Source organism: Tupaia chinensis, unplaced genomic scaffold, assembly GCF_000334495.1.
Source record: "Tupaia chinensis unplaced genomic scaffold, TupChi_1.0 Scaffold000392_1, whole genome shotgun sequence".
Taxonomy (NCBI): domain Eukaryota; kingdom Metazoa; phylum Chordata; class Mammalia; order Scandentia; family Tupaiidae; genus Tupaia; species Tupaia belangeri.
In genome coordinates this window covers 48,950-72,211 of record NW_006159894.1, presented here as the reverse complement: position 1 = coordinate 72,211, position 23,262 = coordinate 48,950, and the positions used below count along the sequence as shown (strand labels likewise).

General features: G+C 47.1%; 1 protein-coding gene across 2 annotated transcripts in view; it reads left to right on the top strand.

Moving 5' to 3' along the window:
- Positions 1-22,813, top strand: part of URB1 (URB1 ribosome biogenesis factor) — an 89,591-nt gene extending 66,778 nt beyond the window's left edge. For both annotated transcript variants that reach the window (XM_027773950.1, XM_006153865.3), the window contains exons 30-39: positions 168-270; positions 11,068-11,228; positions 11,747-11,858; positions 14,618-14,724; positions 15,401-15,544; positions 16,295-16,404; positions 17,475-17,669; positions 19,297-19,538; positions 20,117-20,716; positions 22,058-22,813. In XM_027773950.1, coding sequence (XP_027629751.1) covers positions 168-270; positions 11,068-11,228; positions 11,747-11,858; positions 14,618-14,724; positions 15,401-15,544; positions 16,295-16,404; positions 17,475-17,669; positions 19,297-19,538; positions 20,117-20,716; positions 22,058-22,272 — 1,989 coding nt within the window. In that variant the 3' untranslated portion in view covers positions 22,273-22,813. The remainder of the gene's footprint in view (positions 1-167; positions 271-11,067; positions 11,229-11,746; positions 11,859-14,617; positions 14,725-15,400; positions 15,545-16,294; positions 16,405-17,474; positions 17,670-19,296; positions 19,539-20,116; positions 20,717-22,057) is intronic.
- The last annotated feature ends 449 nt before the right edge of the window (positions 22,814-23,262 follow it).

Below are 23,262 nucleotides of genomic sequence, written 5' to 3'. Positions count from 1 at the left end.
CCAAAGATCTTACCACTTCAAGTACAAGCACTGCTTTTTACTGAACCACTTTTGCTTTTATACTCCTAAGTATTCAAGATGGTTTGAGCTCTGGTCTTAGTGGGTAAACTTTTTCCTGGTTTTATACAGCTGTGAGGTTGAATCTTTTGTTGGTTGGGCTGTTTCAGGATGCCCAGGAGCCGATATTTAAAGACAAGAGCACGGAGGATCTCGATGGCCTGTATGACCCCTGCTTTCTTCTTCAGCTCTTCAGTGAACTGACCAGGCCAGGTAACCAAGACTGTCTCACGTGGGACAGGCCTGTTATGCGACCTCAGCATGACCATGGTGACTCTTCAGGTTCTGCTTGGTGATGGTCATTATTTCCATACTCTCCAGATCAGGACCTGAATCTTGAAATTAATTCTTATTTTCAGCCATCTCCTCTCCTTTTCATCCCATTGACTTTCAGCAAAGTCATGGTTCATGATTTGAATACAGTGATTGAAAAAAAAAATCATAGGGGCTGGCCCATATTACAGTAGGTAAGCACTGTGCAGAAAAACCCAGAGCCCATATGTCTGACCAGGGTTTGAGTCCTGGCCCTGGTGACTTGAAAAATGTGGACATGTCCATGTATGCCCAGGATCCTGATGGGATGGAGAATTGGAGAAAAGAGTATGTCATGACCGGCCCCTTTGGTTTGTGGGCACGTGTGCCCTCACTCATGGATGCACACGTGCCCTCTAACATTAAAAAATAAGTTGTAATTTTAAAATCTAGAGCAGTCCCTTTGTCCTTGACGTTTTCCTAATTCTTAATGATGAGCACTTGCTGATTTATAGTACGTAGTAGTCAAACACTAATAGAAATGTTGGTCTCGTTCTTGAGAACGAGTCGGGCCTTGGCTTTTCCTCATTTGAGTATACAGACATGTGCTGCATGACTGTGCTTTGGTCAATGTATAAACACATACACTGCAGTGGTCTCAAATGATGGTGCCATGCAGCTGGGTGTGTAATGCGTGTAGTACCACCTCGGTAAGTGTACCCTGTGATGTTCACACAGTGATAGACTCGCCTGATGATGTGTTTCTCAGAACATTATCCCTGTTGTTAAGCGACTCATTACTAGATTGTGGACACTGCATTTTTTGTCCAGTAACCTGAGGATAGGAATCTTTTAGGTAAATGGGGAAGGGAGGGAGAGAGAACAAAAATGTGTACACACATCGTTGAAGGACTAGATTGATCTTCCTACGTGGGTCAGGCCTGTTGGTTTTGGGCATTCTGATAGTGTGTGGTGATAGTTTATTGTGGTTTTAAGTTGCATCTCCTAATAGCTAATAATGTTGAACAACCTGTGCCTTATTTGCCATCTGCATATCCTCTTTAGTGAAATGTCTGTTCATATTTAAGCCCATTTTGGGGGTGGGTTTTGCTTTTTTAATGCTAGAGAGCGTGTGTATACATACGTGAGAGATACAGAAAGTGAGAAGAAGCATCCTGTAATGGGGCTCTGTCACCTTGAAATCTTTTTCCTCTATTTTCGTCCTCTCAAGGATTCCATACACATGCACAGACTTGTTTTTCAAGACCAGGGTCTCAAACCCTGGTCACCTGTGTGGAATCCATCTTCCTCTGTGCAGCACTTAGGCACTGCTTTAAGGGGCTGCCATCTTTTACCTATTTTCTAGTGAGGTTTTTTTGTTTTTTGGTTTTTTTTGTTTTGTTTTTTACTGTTGAGTTTCAAGAGTTCTTTATATATTCTAGGTACTTGTCTAGGTACTCGAAGGTCTAGCAAATATTCTAAGTCTATAGCTTATCTTCTCATCCTCTTAACAGGGTCTTTCAGAGAGCAAAAGTTTTTATTTTGGATGAAGTCCAGTTAAGTCCAGTTTATCAGTTTTTCCTTTTATGGTTCTCATTTTTGGTGTCTAACAACTCTGTCTATGTCTAGATCTTGAGGAATTCCTTTTCTGTTTATTTCTAAAAGTTGATGGTTTTATGCTTTGCACTCAAGTCCATGGTCAAGCTCATTTTACTGTGAAGTTTGAAGTTTAGGTCCAGGTTCAATTTTTACTTATGGATGTCCAGTATTCCAGCCCTTCCCCATTACCTCTGGGCTGGCATTGGTATCCCAGCTGCCTGCTTAGCCTCCACAAATCTCTCCTGGCCCATTACCAAGGCAGAAATCTTGTCACCTCTGGGCCATCGTCGAAGTCCTTATTTCACCAGGCCTGCTCAGACACCCTGGCAGGGAGAAGGAGGGGTATATTGTGGCTCCCAGGGAGAATGTAAGTTAAGTTCTTCCCCCCACCCCCACCTGGTCTTCTCTGATGCCCCCTCAGTTGGGGACCTGGACCCCTCCTTACAGCCCAGCCAGAGTGGGAATCTGCTCTTCAGTGGTGGGGGTGTGGGTGGGGCTGCACAGAAGTGGTTGTCTAAGTAGAGTGGGCCCATGGTTGCACACACGTTCTGTCTTGCTGGGCTGTCTTTCTCTCTGTGCCTGTGGACGTGTTGGGGTTGCTGGCTTGCACAGCTTTTTGCCTTCAATATATCAGGCAGCAGGGCACACTGGGAATCCTGCCTTGTCGTTCCTGGGGTCTCAGGGGCCTCGCTGGTCTGCTTTCTTCCTGCCTTTCAGGGTCATTTTATGTTTATCTTACATACAGTGTTCAGGATTTTTATTTAACTGTACCTAATAAAAAGAGTAGGGAGAAGGGGCTAGTGGCTAAGGAGCTGGACTCCCATGTGGCTTACTGCCATTCGAGTCCCAGACCTGGCAGTTTTAAACTCATGCTGTGTGTGTGTGTGTGTGTGTGTGTGTGTGTGTGTGCATGCCCAAAATCCTGAGAGGAGAATTGAAGAGAAGGGATTGCAGCATGGTATCCCCCGTTAGGGGGTGATTTCTCACTTTCTGTTTCTGTCCCTGTCTGTGTCTAGTGTGCACATGTTCCCAATGGCAAAAATACCTCCCCCCAAAATAATAAAGAATAGGGGAAAAACATGTCTGCTGCATCTTCCAAGAATTGGAAGCCAAATTTGATTAATTTTAACATGAGATAATGTGATGAACAGTTCAGAATTCAGGTGATGCCAAAGGGTGTACAGTAAAAATCTGCTTCCCACTCGCCTGTGTCTGTAGTTTCCCCATTCTAGAGGGAACCTGTAAAGACCTGTGAGATTCCAGTCGGGCCTGGGAGAGTGCAGTCTCAGGCCCACGTGGTGTGCGGGTGGAGGCCTGTGCTGGCTCCATGTTCTGGCAGCCTGGCGCCTGCAGGGGCTCCGAGGCTCCTTTCTCTGAGACAGTGGCTGAGTACATTCAGGTGGACTGGGAGGCCATGCTCCACTATTTATCTTGTTTATCCCCTTTTTTCCAGATTGGAAATTTCTTCTTATGCCCAAATCCTCCTACTTAGGCACAGATCTGGTGATTCTCTACACTGCTTTTGTATCCCTTTGAGAAGGTCAAAGAGGGCAGTTCTCATGGGGCTTTTCCCATCAGTAGCCCTTTGTGTTGAGTCCAGCTCCCCTTGATGAGCACTGTGTCCTGTGACTGAAGCTGGATTTGATTCCCAAGGCAGGGGCGTTTCATCCAAATGTCGGATTACACTAATAGCGGCTGAATGTCTTCCTTGCCCGGGTGACCATTCAGCAGCAGGCCAAGGAGGCAGGTCCTGTGTCCGCAGCCGGACTCTTCTGATCCCACCATGCCTTGACGATGATAACAAGGTCTGCTTCTCAACCAGCATGACCATGGCTTTTCCACAGTCTAAAAAACATGAGTTAGCTGCCATTGTAACTTCAGTCAGTTAGAACAAATCACTTAATCTATTCCTCTGTCTCGCAAGAGTGTTTTAAGAGACAGAAGCAAGGCTTGGAAAATATTTAATAGAGTTAATAGTCAGATCAGAACTGTGTTTTTCACAAAACCTGAATAGTATACTTTTTCTTTCTTTCTTTCTTTCTTTCTTTTTTTTTTTGGTATTGGGGTAGAGCTTGGGAGGTCTTTTCTGAAAAGAGATGGTAAGTAGATGTCTTTCAAATTAGGAAGGTATACCAGTCTTATCTTTCCTTATCTTTAAAGCTCCAAATACATCCTATTTGGAATTTTACTGTATAACATAAGCAAAACATTTTGTAGAACAGGTCTGTTGTAGATTTTTTTCTTTGTGATACAGCACACACATGCCCACATAAAACCTTGAGAGAGAAGTGTCTGCTTCAGAGCCTGGTCATGCTCCATCCTCCAGTTCTCCAGCCTGGCAGATCGTGGGCACTTGCACACACCCAGTGTGCTTCAGTCTGACCAGGCCAGAGATGCAAACTGTGGTCACTATGTGGGACTGGCTTCCCTTCAGCTGTGCTATACCCTTGTTACACAGAGCTGGTCCATATCTTAGAATTTACAATAGCTAAAAATACTGATTATACTAAAAATTTACATGGAAGTAGAGTATTTCAGAAGGCAAAGAGGTGGAGAGGGAAATAGATACACTAAAAACAACCCAAAAAGCAACAACAAAAAACACTTCCCCTCAAAAGTGGGTTTATTACATGTTACTCTGGCCCTGTTATCCTGAGCAAAAAATGGAATCCTAATGTTTTAAATGAATTTCACTGACTGCTGAAAGGAAGCATGTGAGTTCATTGGGAGAGGAACATTCTAGCACTGAGTGCATTGAAGTGGGGCATCCTGGGTGTACACTTTGAGTTTTGGTGAAACCACCCTCTAGGTACAGGAGTGGAGCACGGTTAGCAGCTCCTTGGGCCTTTTCCTCCCCGGAAGGGAACAGCGTCCTGTATTCCAACTTCATATGAAAAGCATTATATGTCGGTGTATCCTTTTTTGAAGTTAGCTTATTTATTTATTTAGTTAGTTAGTTAGTTCATTTATTCATTCATTCATTTATTTATTTAGTGTTTCTAGTGTCTCTGGACATGAGCTCAGAACTCCTCCATGTGGCCAGCCTTGTGGAGTATCGCATTTCATTGCTACCTCGCCATCCGGCCCTGGCATGATGTTTTCTCTGCAGTCAGGCTTCGTTTTCCCCCATATGTCTGTGAGGGTCATCTGGTTATGTAGTGAAGGCCTCTCAGTGTGATTTTACTTCCTGCTGTGGCCCCTGGAGCCCGGTACTACTAAACTTGCAGCAGCCCTAAATCAGGTATATCTTTAATGTTTATGTGTGGCTGCTAGTCTTCAGAAAAACTAGTCTCACTGCTCCATTTTCAGTCCTCTGCTGAAAATGGGAACCTATTTTGTTAACCTTACTGCTTCCCTTCTTTGAGTCCTTGGCCAAGAAACCAGGCCAGCCAAGGCTTTTAGCAGTGGCAATGACAAATGCTTTTTCCACAATGAACTCTTGTCCTTAACAGAACTGAGCTGAAGTCTTCAGCAAATAATTCGGATAAGCCACAAAGCAGCCGGAACAGAAAGGGCCATTTGCAGTTCCTGAACCTGGTCACCAGGTGACCAGAGCGCAGGCCCACGGACAGCTCTCCCTGGGCTGAACTTTCCCCAGCAGCACACTTCCAGGGACACCACAGAAGGGCCTGAGAGAGGTCTTGATGTTTTGACAGTGCAGTTGTGCTGCCTCTAAAGCCCACAAAAACTGGGGCGCCTTTTTATTTTAATCCTTGATAATTATCCTGGTGATGCTGTTTTGATCTGAAGGTCTGTTATTGGAAGTCCAGGTTGCTGTTCGTGTGGTTCTTGAAGCAGAGAATGGCATTCCTGGTATTTTTACATAGCCTGTCACATTTTCAACCTCCAAGAGCAACGCTTCTCCTAAGTGTTACACAGTTTAGACTTCACAGAGCAGCAGAGAGGGCCACAAAACATGAAGTTGACTGTGCCCAGGGACACGTGGAAAATCTATCTATCTAGAGTGTCAGTGATGACTAAAAATATCCCAGCCAGCTGAGTCCTAGCTGTTTTTAGTGAGTGCATTATTAAATGTTTAGACCCTTTTCTTTCCCAAATGTTTCCACTTACGTGTGTTTATTATGTAGGTGTCTCTTAATCACAGCTCATCTTTTCCAAAACAATCACAGCTTGATGCTTTGAAAGCTTTTGGGTTTTTCCTTGCTCCCATCAGCAATAATCACTTGGGTCTAGGCATGGTGCATAAGCTATAGGGCCTGGCAGAAGCTAGGGCCACATAAGAGTCCCAGGTTCAGATCCTGGACCCTGGATGAACCTGAACAGGCCAGACACAGGAGCACACACTGGTAAACCTAGCTAACTGGGAGGCAGAGGACCACAGTGGTGAGGCTTTGTCAGCCACTTTCCCTTTTTTATCATTGTCTTATTTAATAAAAAGAAAAGTAGTCACTTGTTAGAAATGAGAAAATTAGAAAATTTAGTCTGTAAGCTGTTGGAACCCAGGAGTCATCTTACTATTCTTCTTCCATCCTTTCTGATTTCTTCTGTTTTTGTATCAAACTGTGTTTAATTGGGACCAGTAGATGGAATGATGGCATATCACTGAACTCGTATGCGGTTCAACCATGGTTCAAGCCCCGGGCCTGCAGGCTTAAAACTCACATCGGGGGGGGGGGGGAACACATTGGGCACTTCGGGGGGGGGGGGGGAACACATCGGGCACGTCTGCATGCATGCCTAAATTCCGAAAGGAGAATGTACGAGGAGGGATTGTGGCATGGCCATTCCTCCCTGGGGGCTGATTTTTCACTTTCTGTGTCTCTGTCTCTCCAGGGAGCACACGTGCCCTATAGCAAAAAAATCTCTCAAAATGAAAAAAAAAGGAAGTGTTTAATCTGACCAGCTCTTCCTCGTAATTGGAATTTTGGGGGAGTACAAAAATTTCACAACTATGCATGCCATTTTCACAGTACATGTTTTCCAAGAACTTTTTGAAGACACACATACATACACACACCCTGTTTATATTTTATGTATTTATCTGGCTCCATTTCATCTTCCTTTTTGGTGTGTGTCTGTGTGTGTGTGTGTGTGTGTGTGTGTGTAGTGGTAGCTTTCGGGTTTATAGTATACATTTTTAGTATATTAGTTTACCCTCAAGTGAGATGATACCACTTCTTATTTAGTATAAGAACCTTGTAACAATATAAATTCATTTCTTTCCTCTTGGCTTTTTGCACTGGTCTTACCAAACATTTTATTTATATACTATAAACTCTATAATGTTTTGTTATTTTTGCTTCAAAATAGTTATTTGTTAAAAAATTATTTAAATATTTGATATTTGCAATACAGTTACTATTTCTGGTTATCCCTGTTCCTTTGTGTAGACCCAGACTTCTACCTGGTATCATTTTCCTTCTTCCTGAAATACTTTCTTTATTTTTTTAAATTAATTGTCAGAGGTTATGTGTGCTCTCCAGAGAGTCAGGGAGAGGGAGGAAGCACCCCCAGTGGGGCATGGTCATGCTATAGTCCTTTCTTCTCCACTTTCTCAGAATTTTGGATACACATACATACATGCCCTGTGTGTTTTTCAAACCAGTGGGGCCATGACTTGAACTTTGGGTAGGCTTTACATCTGAATTCACTGAAAAAGGTGGAAAATCTTTTGAAGGATTCTTGTAAGGTATCATATTTGAGGTTGATTTTTTTTATTTTTCTTAAAGTACTTGAAAGATATTACTCCCCTTATTTTTGAATTATATTGTCTTCACTAAGAAACTTTGTGGGAACCGGCAGTTAGCGTAATGGCTATGTCGCTGGACTCCCATGTAGTCGACTGTGGTTCGCGTCCCGGACCCGGTGGCTTAAAACTCACGCTGGGCACGTGTGCGTGCATGCCCAAGATCCTGAGAGGAGAATGGAGGAGAAGGGATTGCGACGTGACCATCACCCCGGGGGGGGGGGGTGATTTCTCACTTTCTGTCTCTAATGTCTGTCTCTGTCTGGTGAGCGCACGTACCCTATAGCGAAAATCTCTCCAAAAAAAAAAGAAACTTTGTGATTCTATTCTTTTATTGTCTGTGGTTTATTTATATTTTTTGGTTATGATTGTGTGCACACATGTGAGGGTGTGTTTGAAGAGAGGAGCACCCTCCACAGGGCCTGGTCATACTGCAGTCCTCTTCCTTCAGTCTCCCACCCAGCAGATCTTGGGTACTTGCACATGTGGCCTTTCATCCTGTGTTGCAAGCTGACCCAGGATTTGAGATCCAGCTTCTTTTGAGCAGTGCATTATTGGGAGCTGGCTTCTATTCTTCTTTATATTATGTGGTTGCTTTTAGATTTTATCACTGTCTTAAGTAATTCGATTATGGTAGATTGGTGTGGTTTTATGTTTCTTGTGCTTGGGGCTCATTGAGCTTCTTGACTGTAGGTTTTTATTATTTGCCCCCCCCCTTTTTTTTGAGAGAGATTTTTTGTTATAGGGTACGTGCACTCGCCTGAGAGACAGAGACAGAAAGTGAGAAATCACCCCCCAGGGGCATGGCCACACTGCAGTCCCTTCTTCATTTTCCTTTCAGGATCTTGGGCACACATGCCTGACGTGAATTTGAACCCACCAGGTCTGTTACTCAAGCCATAGTCAACTACATGGAAGTCCAGCAACATAACCATTATGCCATTTGCTGGTTCCCTGTTATTTGACTATTAATTCTTCAAATTTTTCCAGGGACCCCAATTGCATATATGTTAGATTGCTTGAAATTGACTCACAGCTCACTGATGTTCTGCTAATTCTTCTTTCTATGTTTCAGTTTGGAAAGTTCTTCATGTCTTTGTTTAACATGCTCAGTCTTTCTTCTAACTTTTAAAAAATGTTGATGATAGATCTTTATTGATAATATATTTCAGGATTACTTATCTAAGGCAGTCATTTCAGTTGACTTGTATTTGGGTTTTAATTTAACTAAGTCACGGTTCTATTAAAGGGCATCATTGTGGGTAATTATCAGTACCAGAGTAATCATTTTTACACAAAGTGATGACCTCTCTCTATTCTGATGTTCTTCTTGATGATATTTATCTTGAAAAAAAAAAAAAAAAACCTGGATTTTTCTTTTTTTACATTTTTCCACAAACATTTACTTTACATATCAAAAAAATATTTTGCTCATACTCCATAGTTCTTGACAGTTAGTAAACAACTTCCAAAATTCAGAAAACTGAATTTTAAAGATAATGTTCAAAATATTTGCTGTAATTTTGCTTGTGACTCTTTAACAACAGAGAAAATATTTTTGAGAAAATATTTACATGTCAACTACTCAAACTGTTGAAAAGCAAATGCCCAGCACACACGTCACACATAAACCTTCTCAATTCAGCCCTGCCTACCAAGTATTCTGTGATACACCATCTGCTACCAAAGATCAGTCTCTTTTTCTTCCTTCAAAGTCTTTCTCAAGATAATCCTCTGGTGTGGTCGCTCTTTTGCATTCTCTACTGCTTACAATACTGAGTGGGAAAAGTCCAGGTTATTTTATGGTATGAATTCTTTCATATGGCTTCTCTAATCCACCTTAGGCAAAACTGTTTATTGTGCCAGGCCATCTTTCCAAGAGCTTCTGTTGGCTTACTTGAAAAAGGTCTGGATTTGGGGGGCCAGCAGTTGGCGTAATGGCTATGTCCCTGAACTCTCACGTAGCCGACCACGGTTTGAGTCCCAGACCCAGTGGTTTAAACTCACGCTGGGTGTGTGTGCGTGCATGCCCAGGATCCCGGGAGGAGGATGGAGGAGAAGGGATTGTGTCATGGCCATCCCCCCCCCCAGGGGGGGGGCGGCGATTTCTCGCTTTCTGTCTCTTTCTCTCTCTGTCTTTCTGGCGAGTGTATGCGCCCTATCGCGAAAAAAAAAAAAAAAAAAAAAAAGGTCTGGATTTTTGAAGCATCCTAAATTTTGTTAGTGGAAATCAAGCCCTTTGAATTGTAGGAAGGTGGTCTCCCCATGTATCTAACCTCCTCTCTCTCCATTTTACCTTTTCTCAACTACTGTGAGCTTCTAGAGACCTCACAGGTGACAAATGGATATCAGCTGTTTTTAGGGGGTATTGCCAGAGGGCATGCATGCCAGAGAGAGAGAGAGAGAGAAGCCTCCAATGGGGCATGATCACAGCAGCCCTTTTCCTCTGCTCCTTCCCATCAGGATTTTGGGACCACATGCACACGTACCTGGCATGTTTTCCAAGCTGCTGGGGCTGGTGTTTGAACTGTGGTTGGCCATATGGGATCAGATCCCTTAACCGATGAGCTACGGGGCTGGCCCTCTAGCAGGCTCCTTAGACTGTAGCTTTTGCTCAGACTTCACGAGAGCCACTGTTGATGAGTCTTACATCATCAGAGGAAAGAAGCAGGTTGCAGAATGGATGTAATAACTTCTTCGCCAGTCTGATTTCCCAGCTTCCATTGCCTGTGAATCCTACTTGGTGTGTTTGTGGATAGGCAGTGAGCTACATGAGGTAGAAACTGGGAGCTGATTCTCTCTGCTTATCCCTGGGTGTTTTCTCCCTAGGCTGTGGCAGGCGGAGACTCAGCAGTGAAGCTCAGTGTCCCCTCTGTTCTCCTCTGGCTCATTGTTAGAAGTATTGAAATTATACTGGTTGACATTGACAGCATCTGCAGAGGAGCAATAGAAACTATGGGCATAGTCTTGCCACAAAAGGGAAAATAACTTTTTGTCCAATTTTAGCAGAGGTTAAAAAGAGCCAGAGGAAGAAGTCCATTCCCCATACATGGCACATGTAGGTGATATTGGTAAGATAGAAGAGGAAGTTTAACTCCAGGTTTTATAAAAATCATGAACTGAGGGCCAATCTCATTACCTAGTGATTAAGGAAGCTAGATCCCACATGGCTGACTGTGGTTCAAATCCCAGCCCTGGCAGCATGAAAAACATGGTGGGAATGTGAGCCCAAAATCTAGACAGGCTAGTGAAATGGAGGAGAAAGGATTGTAGGGTGACCATGCTCTGTTTGGGGGGTGTTTTCTCTCCCTCCCTCCCTCTCTGTTTTTGGTGAGCACATGAGCCCTTTGGCAGTAAAAAATAATTACTAATAATAAATAATAAGGCAAAGTACCTTAAAGATTCATGAACTGATATTCTGCGTGTCTACTATTATATTTTATTTCCTGCAGAATTCGTGGTGGATTGCCGCAAATTTTTGGATTCGAATGCTCTGGGCCTAACTGTCGCAGCCCTTAGCAGCCATGACCCCCAAATGCGGGCTGCCGCCTACCACATCCTGGCCGCCTACTATTCCCACCTGGAGGGAGCACGGTTCCGCGAGCAGCCCCAGGTAAGCAGGAAGAGGGGTCATCCTGGATGCCTGGCCAGCGTCAGAGCTGGCTGTCCACTGGGTCTGGTAGAAGGATTTATTGAGATGCATTGCCAGGAGATGTCTGTTAGAGAGCAGGAGTCTGTTACTTCAGGAGATGATATAAGACCTTATCTTCGATTGTCACCCTGCGGAGAGATTGAGAAAGGCTTCTCCTTACAGGCAGTCTGCTCCTGTTGTGGGTAGACGAGATGCATTGGTTTCTGTTGAGAATTTCTTTGATCTGAACTCCATGGTTAGGATGGCTGTTAGCCACAGCACACTGGTTGTGGAGGAACAGGGCAGACTGCGTTTCCAGGGCATGGTGCCAGGCTTCCCTCTGCCATTGGGCACATGCCTGACCCCTCAAAGGAAGGTGACCAGAGTCCCGGCAGGGGCTACTGTGAGCTTCGTTTCAGTGGTCCCTGGGATGTGAGAAGCAGACACATCAGCCGTGCTCAAACTTCTAAAAACACTCTGGTTTTCCTTCTGTTTTTAAGCTGCTGTACCTGTTGGATGTTGTCCGGAATGGGATTCGAACCCAGAACATGAGACTCACTTTTACGTTGACTCTCTTCATTGCCAAAGCAGCCCTGCAAATTTTGAAACCAGGTACCACTAATATGATTAGGTTGGGGAGAAACTGAGAAATAGCTGAGCCAACCTACTTCTAAGAATAAGCCCATGGGCATAGCTGATCACACAGTTGTGAGAAGGCATACATTTAAGGTCGGCTGGTGTTTGTAATAGTGAAAGATTGGGAACACCCAAGTGCTCATCAGTTTTGGGCTGAAAATAAATGATGGTTATGAGGAATTCTTTATGGACCCGCTATGGGGTAAAATCCAGAAAAAAAGTAAACGAAGTTAGATGCAAGATGGTGCATATGATAAGGAGAAAAAATATTGGGTTGTCGGAGAAGTTATGACTTGCTTTTCTGTTTTCATGCAAAAATGCATCATGACTTTTCTGACAACCCAATATATTCACATTTGCTTATAGTTGTATAAAACTGAGGTAAAAACAAAACTGAAGTAAAAACCGGGGCTGGGCCAGCCTGTGGCCTACTGGTTACGGGAGCCGATCCCACAGTCAACTGTGCAGTTAGAATTCTGGTCCTAGTGGCTTAAAAAACTCACCAGGTGTGTGTGTGCATGCGCACACCCAAAATCACACTAAAATCAAAACAGAATGGAGAACGGGAGGAGAAGGGACTGTGAAGTGACCACACCTCATTGGGGGGTGTGCACTCTCACTTTCCCTTTCTTTTTGTGGCAGGCACACACACCTTCTGGTAAATTAAATAAAAAAGCAACTTGGGTCAGTCACAGTGTTTGGGTGTGTCCGTATCAGGGGCCTGCAACCCACAAGCTAAAGCGTGGACCAAGCCATGAGAGCAGTCCTGCCTTGAATTGCTCCACGCCGCAGTTTATTCACCGTGAAATGGGGTGATCATAGCCTCCACCTACTCCATAGGAGCGTTGCGTGAGTGCCATGGGTCGTGTGTGAGCACTTGTGAGGGTGCCTGGCCCAGGAAAACTCATCAGGGCGGCTGCCACTGCTGCTGTCGCTGTCCTCATTGATCCACGCTTAGCAGAGGTCCGCTCAGCGTGGCCCACAGGGCCTTAGATAGAAAGTGTTGGCCTGCAGGTCATTGTGCGTGTGGAAGCAGGATGGTAGAACATGGGTCCTTTCCACTACACACAGGGGTTCAGGGGTACCTCAGATGAGGTCATGTGAGTAGGAGGACTACAGTTCCTTGGTAGACCCTTTGAGGGTTTTGAGAGAAAAGTCAGAGGACGTTGGTGCCATTGGGGACTGGCTCTTTTAGTGTAACATGGTCGTATTTCAGATCAGGAGATAATGCTCCCAAACCAGTCCCCATCCCACAGCCACCAACACACTCACACTGAGCACCCATGGTTAATTAAGTAGCTTGTCCAAGATTCCCAATTAGTTTGTAGTCAAGGCGCTATTAGAATTCAGATCTTATTTTTGTCTGCTTTTTTTTTTTTATTTGCCAGAGAAAACACATGCACTTGCTGGAGAGAGAAGGGAGAGAGGAGGGAGTGGGAGGAGAGAGAGAGGAAGTAAGAAAGCACCACAGTCCCGCTCCTCCATTTCTCTGTCCTGTCAGGATTTGGGGCACACACACACATACGTGCCTGGTGTGTACCTCAAGCCTCTGGGCCCAAGACTTGAACCACGTAGACAGCCATGTGGGATCCAGCTGCCCTCACCGGGTTATGAGCTGGCCATTGTCTGCTCCTTTATCATTTTGTCCCTTCTCCTCCATTCTCCTCTCGGGATCCTGGGCACGCACGCACACGCGCCTGGCGTGAGTTTAAGCCACCGGGTCTGGGACTTAAACGCAGTCGACTACATGGGAGTCCAGTGACATAGCCATTACGCTAACTGCTGGTCCCTTTGATTACATAGCTTTTCCTCACCTTGGGAATCTGGGGGTGAAAGAACAGCCATTTGTAAGTCCATTATGGAAAATTAACAGCAGAGACAGCAGCGCTTTGCTTCCTAATCTCCTAGTCGGCCTGCGCCACGTGGGTAGAGCTCTGTCCCTCAGCAGCTCTCGTGCTAGGCGGGGGGCCCTAGGCAGTTTGGCCACGAGTGGGCTCTGAGGACTGTCGGGTGAGGATGCAGGGCAGTCGTAGTCATGGTTCTGAGGCTGCAGGGGCTTGGCACTGTAGCTGGCAGTCTAAGGCTGGGAAGCAGCAAGAGAAGGGGGTGTCAGTGTCTGCTTTCTGCACTCCTGAGCCAGGGACCCAGTGGGCAACCGAGCATTCCTTGCTGGGGGGTTCCTTTCCGTGGGAGGCTGGGGCAGGGGCAGGTGGTGGCGTGCTGTCACCAAGCCCTACTCTGTCCACCTGTGGATTGGAGCCTCTGTATCAGGATATTGGGAGCGAGGGTAGCACCGTGGTGATGGTCTCATATGCATCAGTTTTTAAGCCATGAGAGCAGTCCTGTATAAACTACATGTACAGCAGTGTCTGCTTGCAGCCTGATTCTTTTTTCTTTTCTTTTCTTTTTTTTTTAAAGGATTTATTTATTTATTTATATGTTCATTCATTCGTTTTAATTTGGCCAGAGAGAGACACAGAGAGAGAGAGAGAGAGGAGAGGAAAGTGAGAAAGCAAGCACAGAGAGAGAGAGAGAGAGAGGAAAGTGAGAAAGCAAGCCACCAGGTCCAGGACTCGAACCATGGTTGGCCATGTGGGAGTGTCCAGCACCTTAACCACCATGCCACCTGCTGGTCCCTGCAGCCTGATTCTTGATAAACAGTGGTACAAAAGCGATTCATGTCCGAAGTGTCCTGCAGGAGCCTGTTGTGAGTGACTGTCTGCCTGTGTCCTCAGAGGAGCACATGTACTTGAGGATCAGCAAGTTCCTGCTGTCACACGAGTGTCTGAATATGGACAAAGTTCCGGGCTTCTACCAGTTCTTCTACAGCTCCAACCTGGAGGTAATGCCCTCGTGTCCTCAGGGTCCCCGTGACTCCCAAGTACTCAGCCAGGGTTGCCCTCCCTGCACCTCCTCACCAGCAGCGTCCACTGCTGTTAGCCAACACGATTGCCAGAGTGGTGCTGAGCCAGCAGGACGTGACAGAGGCAGTGCACGTAGGCTACATGTAGGACTGTCTCTTTTGTGGCTTCTGGAAACCTCCTGTGGTTTCTGGAACCTTAAAAACTGCTTGAGTCCTTATTTAATGGCATTTCTTACTCTGTTTTCTTTGTGAATCACTAGGTTAAATCAAGTTTTATTCTATAGAAAAACTACCTGATTTAACACAGTTTGGTGTTTAATCTTGACTTGTCTTTATTCCTGCCTTGAAATGAATCAAAGATGAGATTTTTTTTTTTTCATAGGGTTTGTGGGTGCGTGCACTCACCAAAGAGAAACAGAGAGAGGAAAAGTGAGAAATCGCTGCCCATGGGGGGTGGCAACACCACAATCCCTTCTCTTCCATTCTCCTCCAGGGGTTGTGGGAGATAAAAGATTTTTAATATTATAATCAGGAAATGAGGACCAGGACTGTGGAGTTTGAGCCTTTTGCCACGTGCAAGTAGTGCTGGGGGAAGAGTTGTCAGGTAAGGGGCAGCGAGTGGTTGAACAGCGGTGGCTCTTTTCCCTGGTTGCAGCACAAGACAGAGCAGGAGTGGGTGTTTGGGCTTCTGCGGCAGGGCCTCCGTGACAAGCGCTGCTATGAGCTGTACACCAGGCGAGGAGTTTTCCACATCATCCTGTCCTTCTTTAACAGCCCGCTGTGTGACACCGTGGCACAGGTAAGCAGGTCCCGCATGTTTATTTGAGAGGGTTTTATTTGGAGGTCAGGTCCGTGTGAATTCTAACCCCTGCCTAGAAACAGCCTACTTACTAATTTGTCGTGAAGCTCAAATCTCAGTTCGGGAAGACGAGATTCTTGAGGCCTTCTCTGCTGCCTGCGTGTGGGACAGGCTGAGTCATGCCAGCATAGTGTTGTGACACTCAGTGTCGTCTGTCCTCTGATGAAACATTTTTCATTGCTATATCCTTGGCTGATGTGAAGGCCTCTTATTTTGCCATCAACAGGGGAGCTCATCAGTCATTGTGAGCCTTTGGAGCTAAAAAGTCTAGGCTCAGATTATCCCACAAGTGGCTGAGGCGCTTTGAGTGCTCTTAAACTGAGTGCGCTGGAGCTGTAGGTCATCAAACCTTGGTAGAGGGTCCAGATGTGGCACAACAAGAGTCACATGGGAAAGGTCCAGGTTCTTACCTGGGACTTCTGTGAGCATGCCGGGTCTGTGCTGGTACTCACACAGGAAGGACCTGGGTTCTTACCCTGGGACCTCTATGGGCATGCCGGGTCTGTGCTGGTTCCAAAGATCCTGATGAGCTGGAGGGCTGGGAGGGGGTTGCAGCATGAGACCTTGCTGAGGGTGCTGCTTTTCACATGCATGTGTACACCCACTCCCCGTCATTTAAACAAGAAAAACGTTCCTTTGATCGAGTTAGGTCTTCTCACTAAAATGTACCTTTTTGCCTTGGACTTTCAGAATTGGATTCTGGAAATACTGCAGAATGCTGCCAAAGTTGCCAGATCTGCTTATGAAATCATACGGGACTATAGCCTTCTAACTTGGATAGTACACATCCTGGAGAGCAGGTAAGTTCCTGTCACGTGAGAGGTATGTGTCTGGTGGGGAGGGGAGAGGAGAGATAGCTCTGCTACCATCGCGAGTATTGGTTGGAAATGTCCAGTAAGTTCCAGGCCAGTGAGCCCAGCCCTCTAGCACTACCAGAGGCCTGGGAAGCTGGTTCTCAGTCATGTGGAGATGGCTGTTCCCGCGTCGAAACCTTTGTCCGCGGAATGATGGATCCCTGCTGCTGTTCACATGTGGCAGAGGCTCCACCAGCTTCCGTCTCTGTTCCACCTCAGACTCCTCCCTGGTGTGCGGGTCTGCTCTGTGCGGTCTGCAACAATATGCTGCCAACCAAGCCTTTGCGACTGCAGCTCCCCCAGCGCACACAGGGAGAAACAAGCAGCCTCCGGTTTCAGAGAGTCTGTGGGGTCCACAGAGCCGTGCTCTAGCATGAGGTCGGCTGCTCAGTCTGAGCCCCTGCCAGATCAACAAGGGGCTGGGGGGTGGTTTATCATGATTACTCATCATTGTCTCCTGAGGTGGAGGCTGTGGAGAGGTGGAGGCAGACACCGTGTGGTGAGGGGCTCTGTCTTTAAAAGAGCCTCAGTGAGCCCGGGTATCCAGGCTCTTTTCTTGTATTTAAAATATATATATATGTGTTCTCTGAAATTTCTCTAAAAGTAAAGTGTTAAACGTGAATGTATCTTTGAATGTCAACTTGACTGCTTCAGATTTATGAAAGATACAATTGGCTACTTATCTGTTCCTAATAACCTGATGTTTTAGAAGCCGAATCTTCATCACTAACAGGGCAGTTCTCACTATTGTACAACAGTCACTCCAGAATTCTGGGGAGACTCATGGGAGCCTTCTGCCTAGACGGGAGTATGGGGACCCTGTTGTAGGTTGAGCCACCTCTTTTCCCAGGAGATTTGCTTATTGCAGGTGAGCAGCTAGGACTAGGGTCTGCCCGGCCATTTCCTGGCACTGTCACCACTGTCAGGTTTGTTCCATGACCTCTGTCCCCACTGATAGACTGGTCACATCAGAGGGGAGGACGTGACAGACTGGAAGTGGCCCTACTTGGTTCTAGGTTCCTGGAGACCCCATTGCTGTCTCAGGTGATCTCCTTGCTGCACACGCTGTGGACGACCAACCTGGGAGACAAGGCGGAGGGGCAGGGCCCGCCCCCTGGCCAGCCCAGCTCCCAGGAATCCCCCAAGCTGCTGGCCCTGCACCTGGTCAACGAGTTCCTGTATGTCCTCGTCGTGCTGACAAGGCACCTGAGGTGAGCCCCCTGCTGGGACCTATGAGGGTGTCCTGGCTGGGACATCATGCCTCAGTCATGACCACAGGTGCCTCTGCCGTGGGTGAACCTGCCTGGTGTGGCTGGCCCAGAGCCCAGACTGGGCATGAGGGGGTCAGGACTGCTGCTTGGGCTTCTTCCATCTTTCCATTCCACTTCAAAGGTCCCTCATCAAGGCCCTGAGAGACAAACCCCCACCCGGGGCCTCATGCTGTGATCCACCCCCAGCCTCAGCCAGTATCATGGGCACACACATGCTGGCACACTCAGGGAAGTCCTGGGACATGGGTCCAGAGCCTCTCCCATGCGGGTCCTGCTGGGCCGCCACCTAGTCCCTTCACACACTTCAGGAAACCTAGAACAGGTCCTGTGAGGTCATGTTAGTAGCCAGACCGTCACCTTGATGTTTCAGTTTAAACACTGGAATGAGGTCATGTCTCATAGGAAGATCATCATCCAGTAACCTTGACCTAAGGGCGTTCCAGACTTGCCTCTGCCTGTGTCATCCTGTGAACTCACTTGCCCATGAATTCTCAAGTGTCTGTTTCTGTTCGAACCTGAGGAATCACGCTCATGGTTTCAAGAGAGCAAAATCCCCAAATTCCACGTGTTCCAATCCATCCGTCGTGTGTGTGTGTGTGTGTGTGTGTGTTTCTGACTTGGGAGCTGATGTGTGCTAACTGGAAGCAGATTAGTAGCAGGTGGATTGTGGTCTCAGGATGAGAAATTTCTTGATAAAAAACAGGACATTTTCTTTATGTTGTTCCAAGTTAAGTCGATGCTGAGTGATCACATTTCTTTGCAAGGTTGTCAGAAGACACACTGGTGTCAGAACTCTCTACCCTCCAAAATAACGATTTTACTTTTAAAACTGTATGGGACTGGGAACCAGCAGTTGGCGTAATGGCTATGTCGCTGGACTCCCATGTAGTCGACCATGATTCGCGTCCCAGACCCGGTGGCTTAAAACTCACGCTGGGCGCGTGTGCGTGCGTGCCCAAGATCCCAAGAGGAGAATGGAGGAGAAGGGATTGAGGCGTGACCATCCCCCCTGGGGGGTGATTTCTCGCTTTCTGTCTCTATGTCTCTCTCTGTCTGTCTGGCGAGCGCACGCGCCCTATAGCGAAAACCTCTCCAAAAAAAAAAAAAAAAACTGTATGGGACCAAAGCTACTGAATTGTAAATTTCTTGGAGTTCAGAGAGGTCAGTTTCTTCTGAGTGACCATCAAGCAGATTCTGGCCATGGGAGTGGACGCTGTCCCAGGGACTTCCTGGGCCTGTTTACTTGTGCCTGATATTTCATGATTGGAGAAGGACATGGAGTCCTGGAATGGAATTCTGCTAGGCCCCTGGTACCCTGGCCTAAAGCTTCCTCAGCTTGGCTACCTGTTTAGCTGAGGTTTTTAAAGACATCACTGTACCTGCAGCATAGAGGTCAGACTCGGGCCCCCCTTTCTGTCTCTCTGGAGCAGCTCACTTTTCTCAATCTGTGTTCTAGGGCCCATGCTAGCTACCCGTCGTTGTCATGGGTGCTGGCAGACCACCTCAGTCCTGGGCTGCTGGAGCAGGGAGGCAGCCTCTGTGGTCTTTAACGCTGTCTCCTAAACAGGCCCACCTTGGCCTCCACCCAGCTGACCAGCTTCTTCGGGACACTTGAGTCTGTGCTGAGGTACCGGGCCACGGTTATTCAGGCCTTCAAGGACATGAACCGATTCACTGTGAACGAGACAGTGCTTTCCACCAAGGATATCCTTGTCCTCCTGTACAAATGGAGCCTCATCAAAAGAGACTTGAAACTCCAGGAAGACCTGACAACAGCCATAGAGCAGTGCCAAGTTCGGGAGCTGATGAGTGAGTGTCCACACACTGCCCTCCAGGGCCTCCCAGGCAGCCAGCCTCTCTCCCCTTCCAAGCACCATTTTAGAGACGGCACCTCTGTCCTCGAGGGACACGGGAGGGAATGGGGAAGCTTGAGGTCCAGCTCTGTCACTTAGCAGCTTTTTGGCTTTGGATAAGTCACACGACCTGCCTGGATCTAAACTGTAAAAGGGGTGGAGTGACTAAGGACTACTTGTCCTCGCCTCCTCAAGAAGTATGGGGTGCAAGGAATAGGCTCAGGCCAGACCCCCTGGATTTAAGCTCTAGGCTGCCATCAGCTCAACCCTGTTACCCTGCATGTCTATGAGGATATAAGGGCGCCTGCCTCGTAGTTCCCAGTACTGAGTTCATTGTGATAACGGTGGCCACCAGTGAAATGTCCAGCACGTTCTGTGGTCCAAGCGTGGGAGCCTGTGCCAAGGTGCTCAGGACGCTAAGCTGTCCCCCTTCTCTCTGCCCCTCCCCCCATCGCATACAGCTCTCTTATCTGGACCTGAGTGTGCAAGCGAGAAACCAGTGTCATTATCTTTTTCTCTGTGTGTGTTTAACAGAAATGCTCAAGGACAAGAGCAAGCCTGTTCTGCTGGCCCGAGCCAAAGGCCCTTGGGGTCGGAAGAGGAGGCCTGGAGAGGCAGAGGAGACAGCTGACCCTGAGCTGCAGGCATCCAGCTTGGAGAAGTGCAAGGGCTTCCTGAGGTCCATATTGACCCACTGGGGACCAGTGATTCCTAGCCCTGAGCCCGCACAAGAGCCCTCTGATGAGGCCCGCCCTGAGAGTGGTGTGCCAAGCCCTGCACATGCCACCACTACCCTGGTGGTCAGCTGGGTACTGCGGTCAGTGGCCGAGCAGCCGCTCAGCAGACCAGAGGCTGCAGGACTCCTTGGCTGGCTTAAGAGCCACATTTTGCCACACCCAGAGGTTGTGGCTGACCTTCTCAGAAACAGTGCCGTGAAGAGTGGCATATTTAAACTGTACAGCCAGCTCTGTGGGACTGAGGGCCTGGCGGGGCCTACTCAGGATGTGGCCTGCCTTTTCAACACGGTCATGCTGCAGCTGGTGGCGGCCCAGGGCCAGGAGGGGAGCCCCCTCCAGCTGGCGATGGAGACCCTCTGCTACTCTTCTCAGAGTGAGAAGGACAAAGTCACCCAAGGTGAGGCTGGTTCTTTGGTTGGAGGCTGAAGAAATGCACGAGCAGGTTTGGGAGGTGGGAGAAACTTCTGTTCCTTAGGCCTCTGCCAGGAACTTTGGGGTTGGTACTTTAAGTATTCATGCGACCCTTAACGCAATTGGTGGCAGGATGTGCCATGTGGCATGAGCGTGAAGGGAAAAGAAGTCTGCCTGAGCTTTCAGGAGAGACTTGGTGACGACCGTGTTTACAGTACGGGAGGCACTCCCTGCCCCCCTGGAACCTCAGTGCGTCTTTTGACCATGACCCAGATGAAGAACGTGTTTTGCATCATGGCCAGATGTGTGTAGCCATCCCTCAGTGTCTGGAAGGTTAATTCCACCCCCCACATATTTCTGATTTATGGATGCAAAACCTGTGGATACAGAGGGATTTATATATCTCTATAAGCACACAAATACACAGTTTATATACTTGGCATTTAGCAGGTGCCCCTGAGTGAGTGTATGAACGAACGGCACAGGCTTTAAATGGCTGTGAGAGAACTCAAGGGAGTTGGGTGTGGCCTCTTCATCTAGAAGATGGAGAGTTGGAGGGACAGAAGGAGAGTTGGAGATGGGGAAAGTTGTCACCTGGGCAGGCGAACTCACCTGGTGGCAGGGAGACCCTCTTCCGCTCATGTGGCTGCAGTTGAGGAATTGTGTCTTTTTTGCCTATAAAGCCTTCTCTCTACTCTGCAAATGTCGAAATGGTATGAAACAATTCTGGAAGTTCTCAAACTGCATTTGTGGTTCTTGACATGAGTTGGCAGAACCAAAAGAGGTCTGCCTTGTACGAACTTATTTGGGGGGAATCCACACCCATTTGTCAGAAGGATAGATATATATTTTTTTTTTTTTTGAGAGGTTTTCACTACAGGGCGCGTGCACTCGCCAGACAGACAGAGAGAGACATAGAGACAGAAAGCAAGAAATCACCCCCCAGAGGGGATGGTCACGCCGCAATCCCTTCTCCTCCATTCTCCTCCCGGGATCTTGGGCATGCATGCACACGTGCCCGTTGTGAGTTTTAAGCCACCGAGTCCAGGACACGAACCGCAGTCGACTACGTGGGAATCCAGCGACATACCCATTACACTAATTGCTGGTTCCCAGAAGGATAGATTTTTAGGTGAACAGAAAAACCTCCAAGTTAAACAGAGGCGGAATTAATAGTCTCACCTGTATGCTCACCTCCGGCTGCTGCAGGTAAGTGGTGCATTCACTTGGGTGCTCAGCAAAGTCGCTATGCGTCCTGGGCAGGATGACCTGAATTGCAGCCGAGTGTGCCTGTGTCCTCATGGCCTCCTGTCGGACTCTTCCACAGCCTCTGCAGCATTCCTGGTGTCTCTGTACATCAAGGACATGTGGCTGGGAGCCCAGCAGCCGGACACACTCTTAACCCACATCCAGACGGTCTGCAATGCCGCAGAGGACATGCCAAGTGGTAAGGAGGAGGCCATCATTGTGCTCTGCAAGGACATTGCCGCCACCATCTCAAATGCTGGCCTTTCTGCCGGCCGGCGCCTCACAGCCTGCTGACCAGTGCCTCAGGCCGGTCTTCGAGGTGCTCCCACTTTCATGGAGTCAAGGGTTTCAGAAAAGCATATGAAATAACAGGTTTAGTATGTTAACCTAGTTCTCTGACAAGGAAGATTGAGAGGACTTAACTGATCAGTGAGTATAAACTCGAGGGACAGCGTGTCCCACGTGGTCAGTGTGAGTGAGCTACTTCTGGGCCTTGAGACCCATCGTGCTCCGTCAGGAGAGACCTTTCCTCAGCTCAGATTGAGGGAACACTTCTGAGGGCAGAAGGTATGGGTGGATATTAATGCCGAATGTCCAAAATATATCAGATTTCTCTTCAGGAGCATGAAGAGAAGTAAAATAAAAGGATATTGTACTAAATCCTTGAAGTATAAACATGACCTGTCAGAGCTAGGCACAGTGTTGCACATCTGCAATCCCAGCTACTTGGGAAGTTGAGGCAGGAGAAATGCAAGTTCGAAGCCCACCTGGGCAATGTAGTGAGACCCTGTCTAAAAACAAATGTGTATATGTATATTTGTCTTTGTGGAAATAGCCTCCATTTTTTAAAGTTATGTTTCACGGAGATTTTGAATTTTATAGTCTCTTACTAATAAATGTCTATTTTTGTAAGTTTTCTGTGTTTTGCTTTTATTGATGGTAACAAGTTATTTTTATTCCACAGAGAGTTGTATTTTAGGTGAGAATTTGACTTTTAGGGTTCACATATTAGTTGGTGTCACAGCTTCAAAAATCAATATGAAGTTCATGGATTTTGCAGATAAAATGCTAACCTTTTCATTTAATGCTAAGCTGTACACCCTTGGGCTCAGGGTCTGCCCTGCAGCTGCCTGTATAATGTACAGTGCATAGTTAAAATGGCTTGGCTTTGCCTTAAAACATTTACACCTTTACAGACCACCTGTGTTCTTTAGAATCTTTTCTGTTTATTTTCAGTGATTTAGGAGTTTAAGGCAAAAATAATGCTTATCTGCATATAGTCCC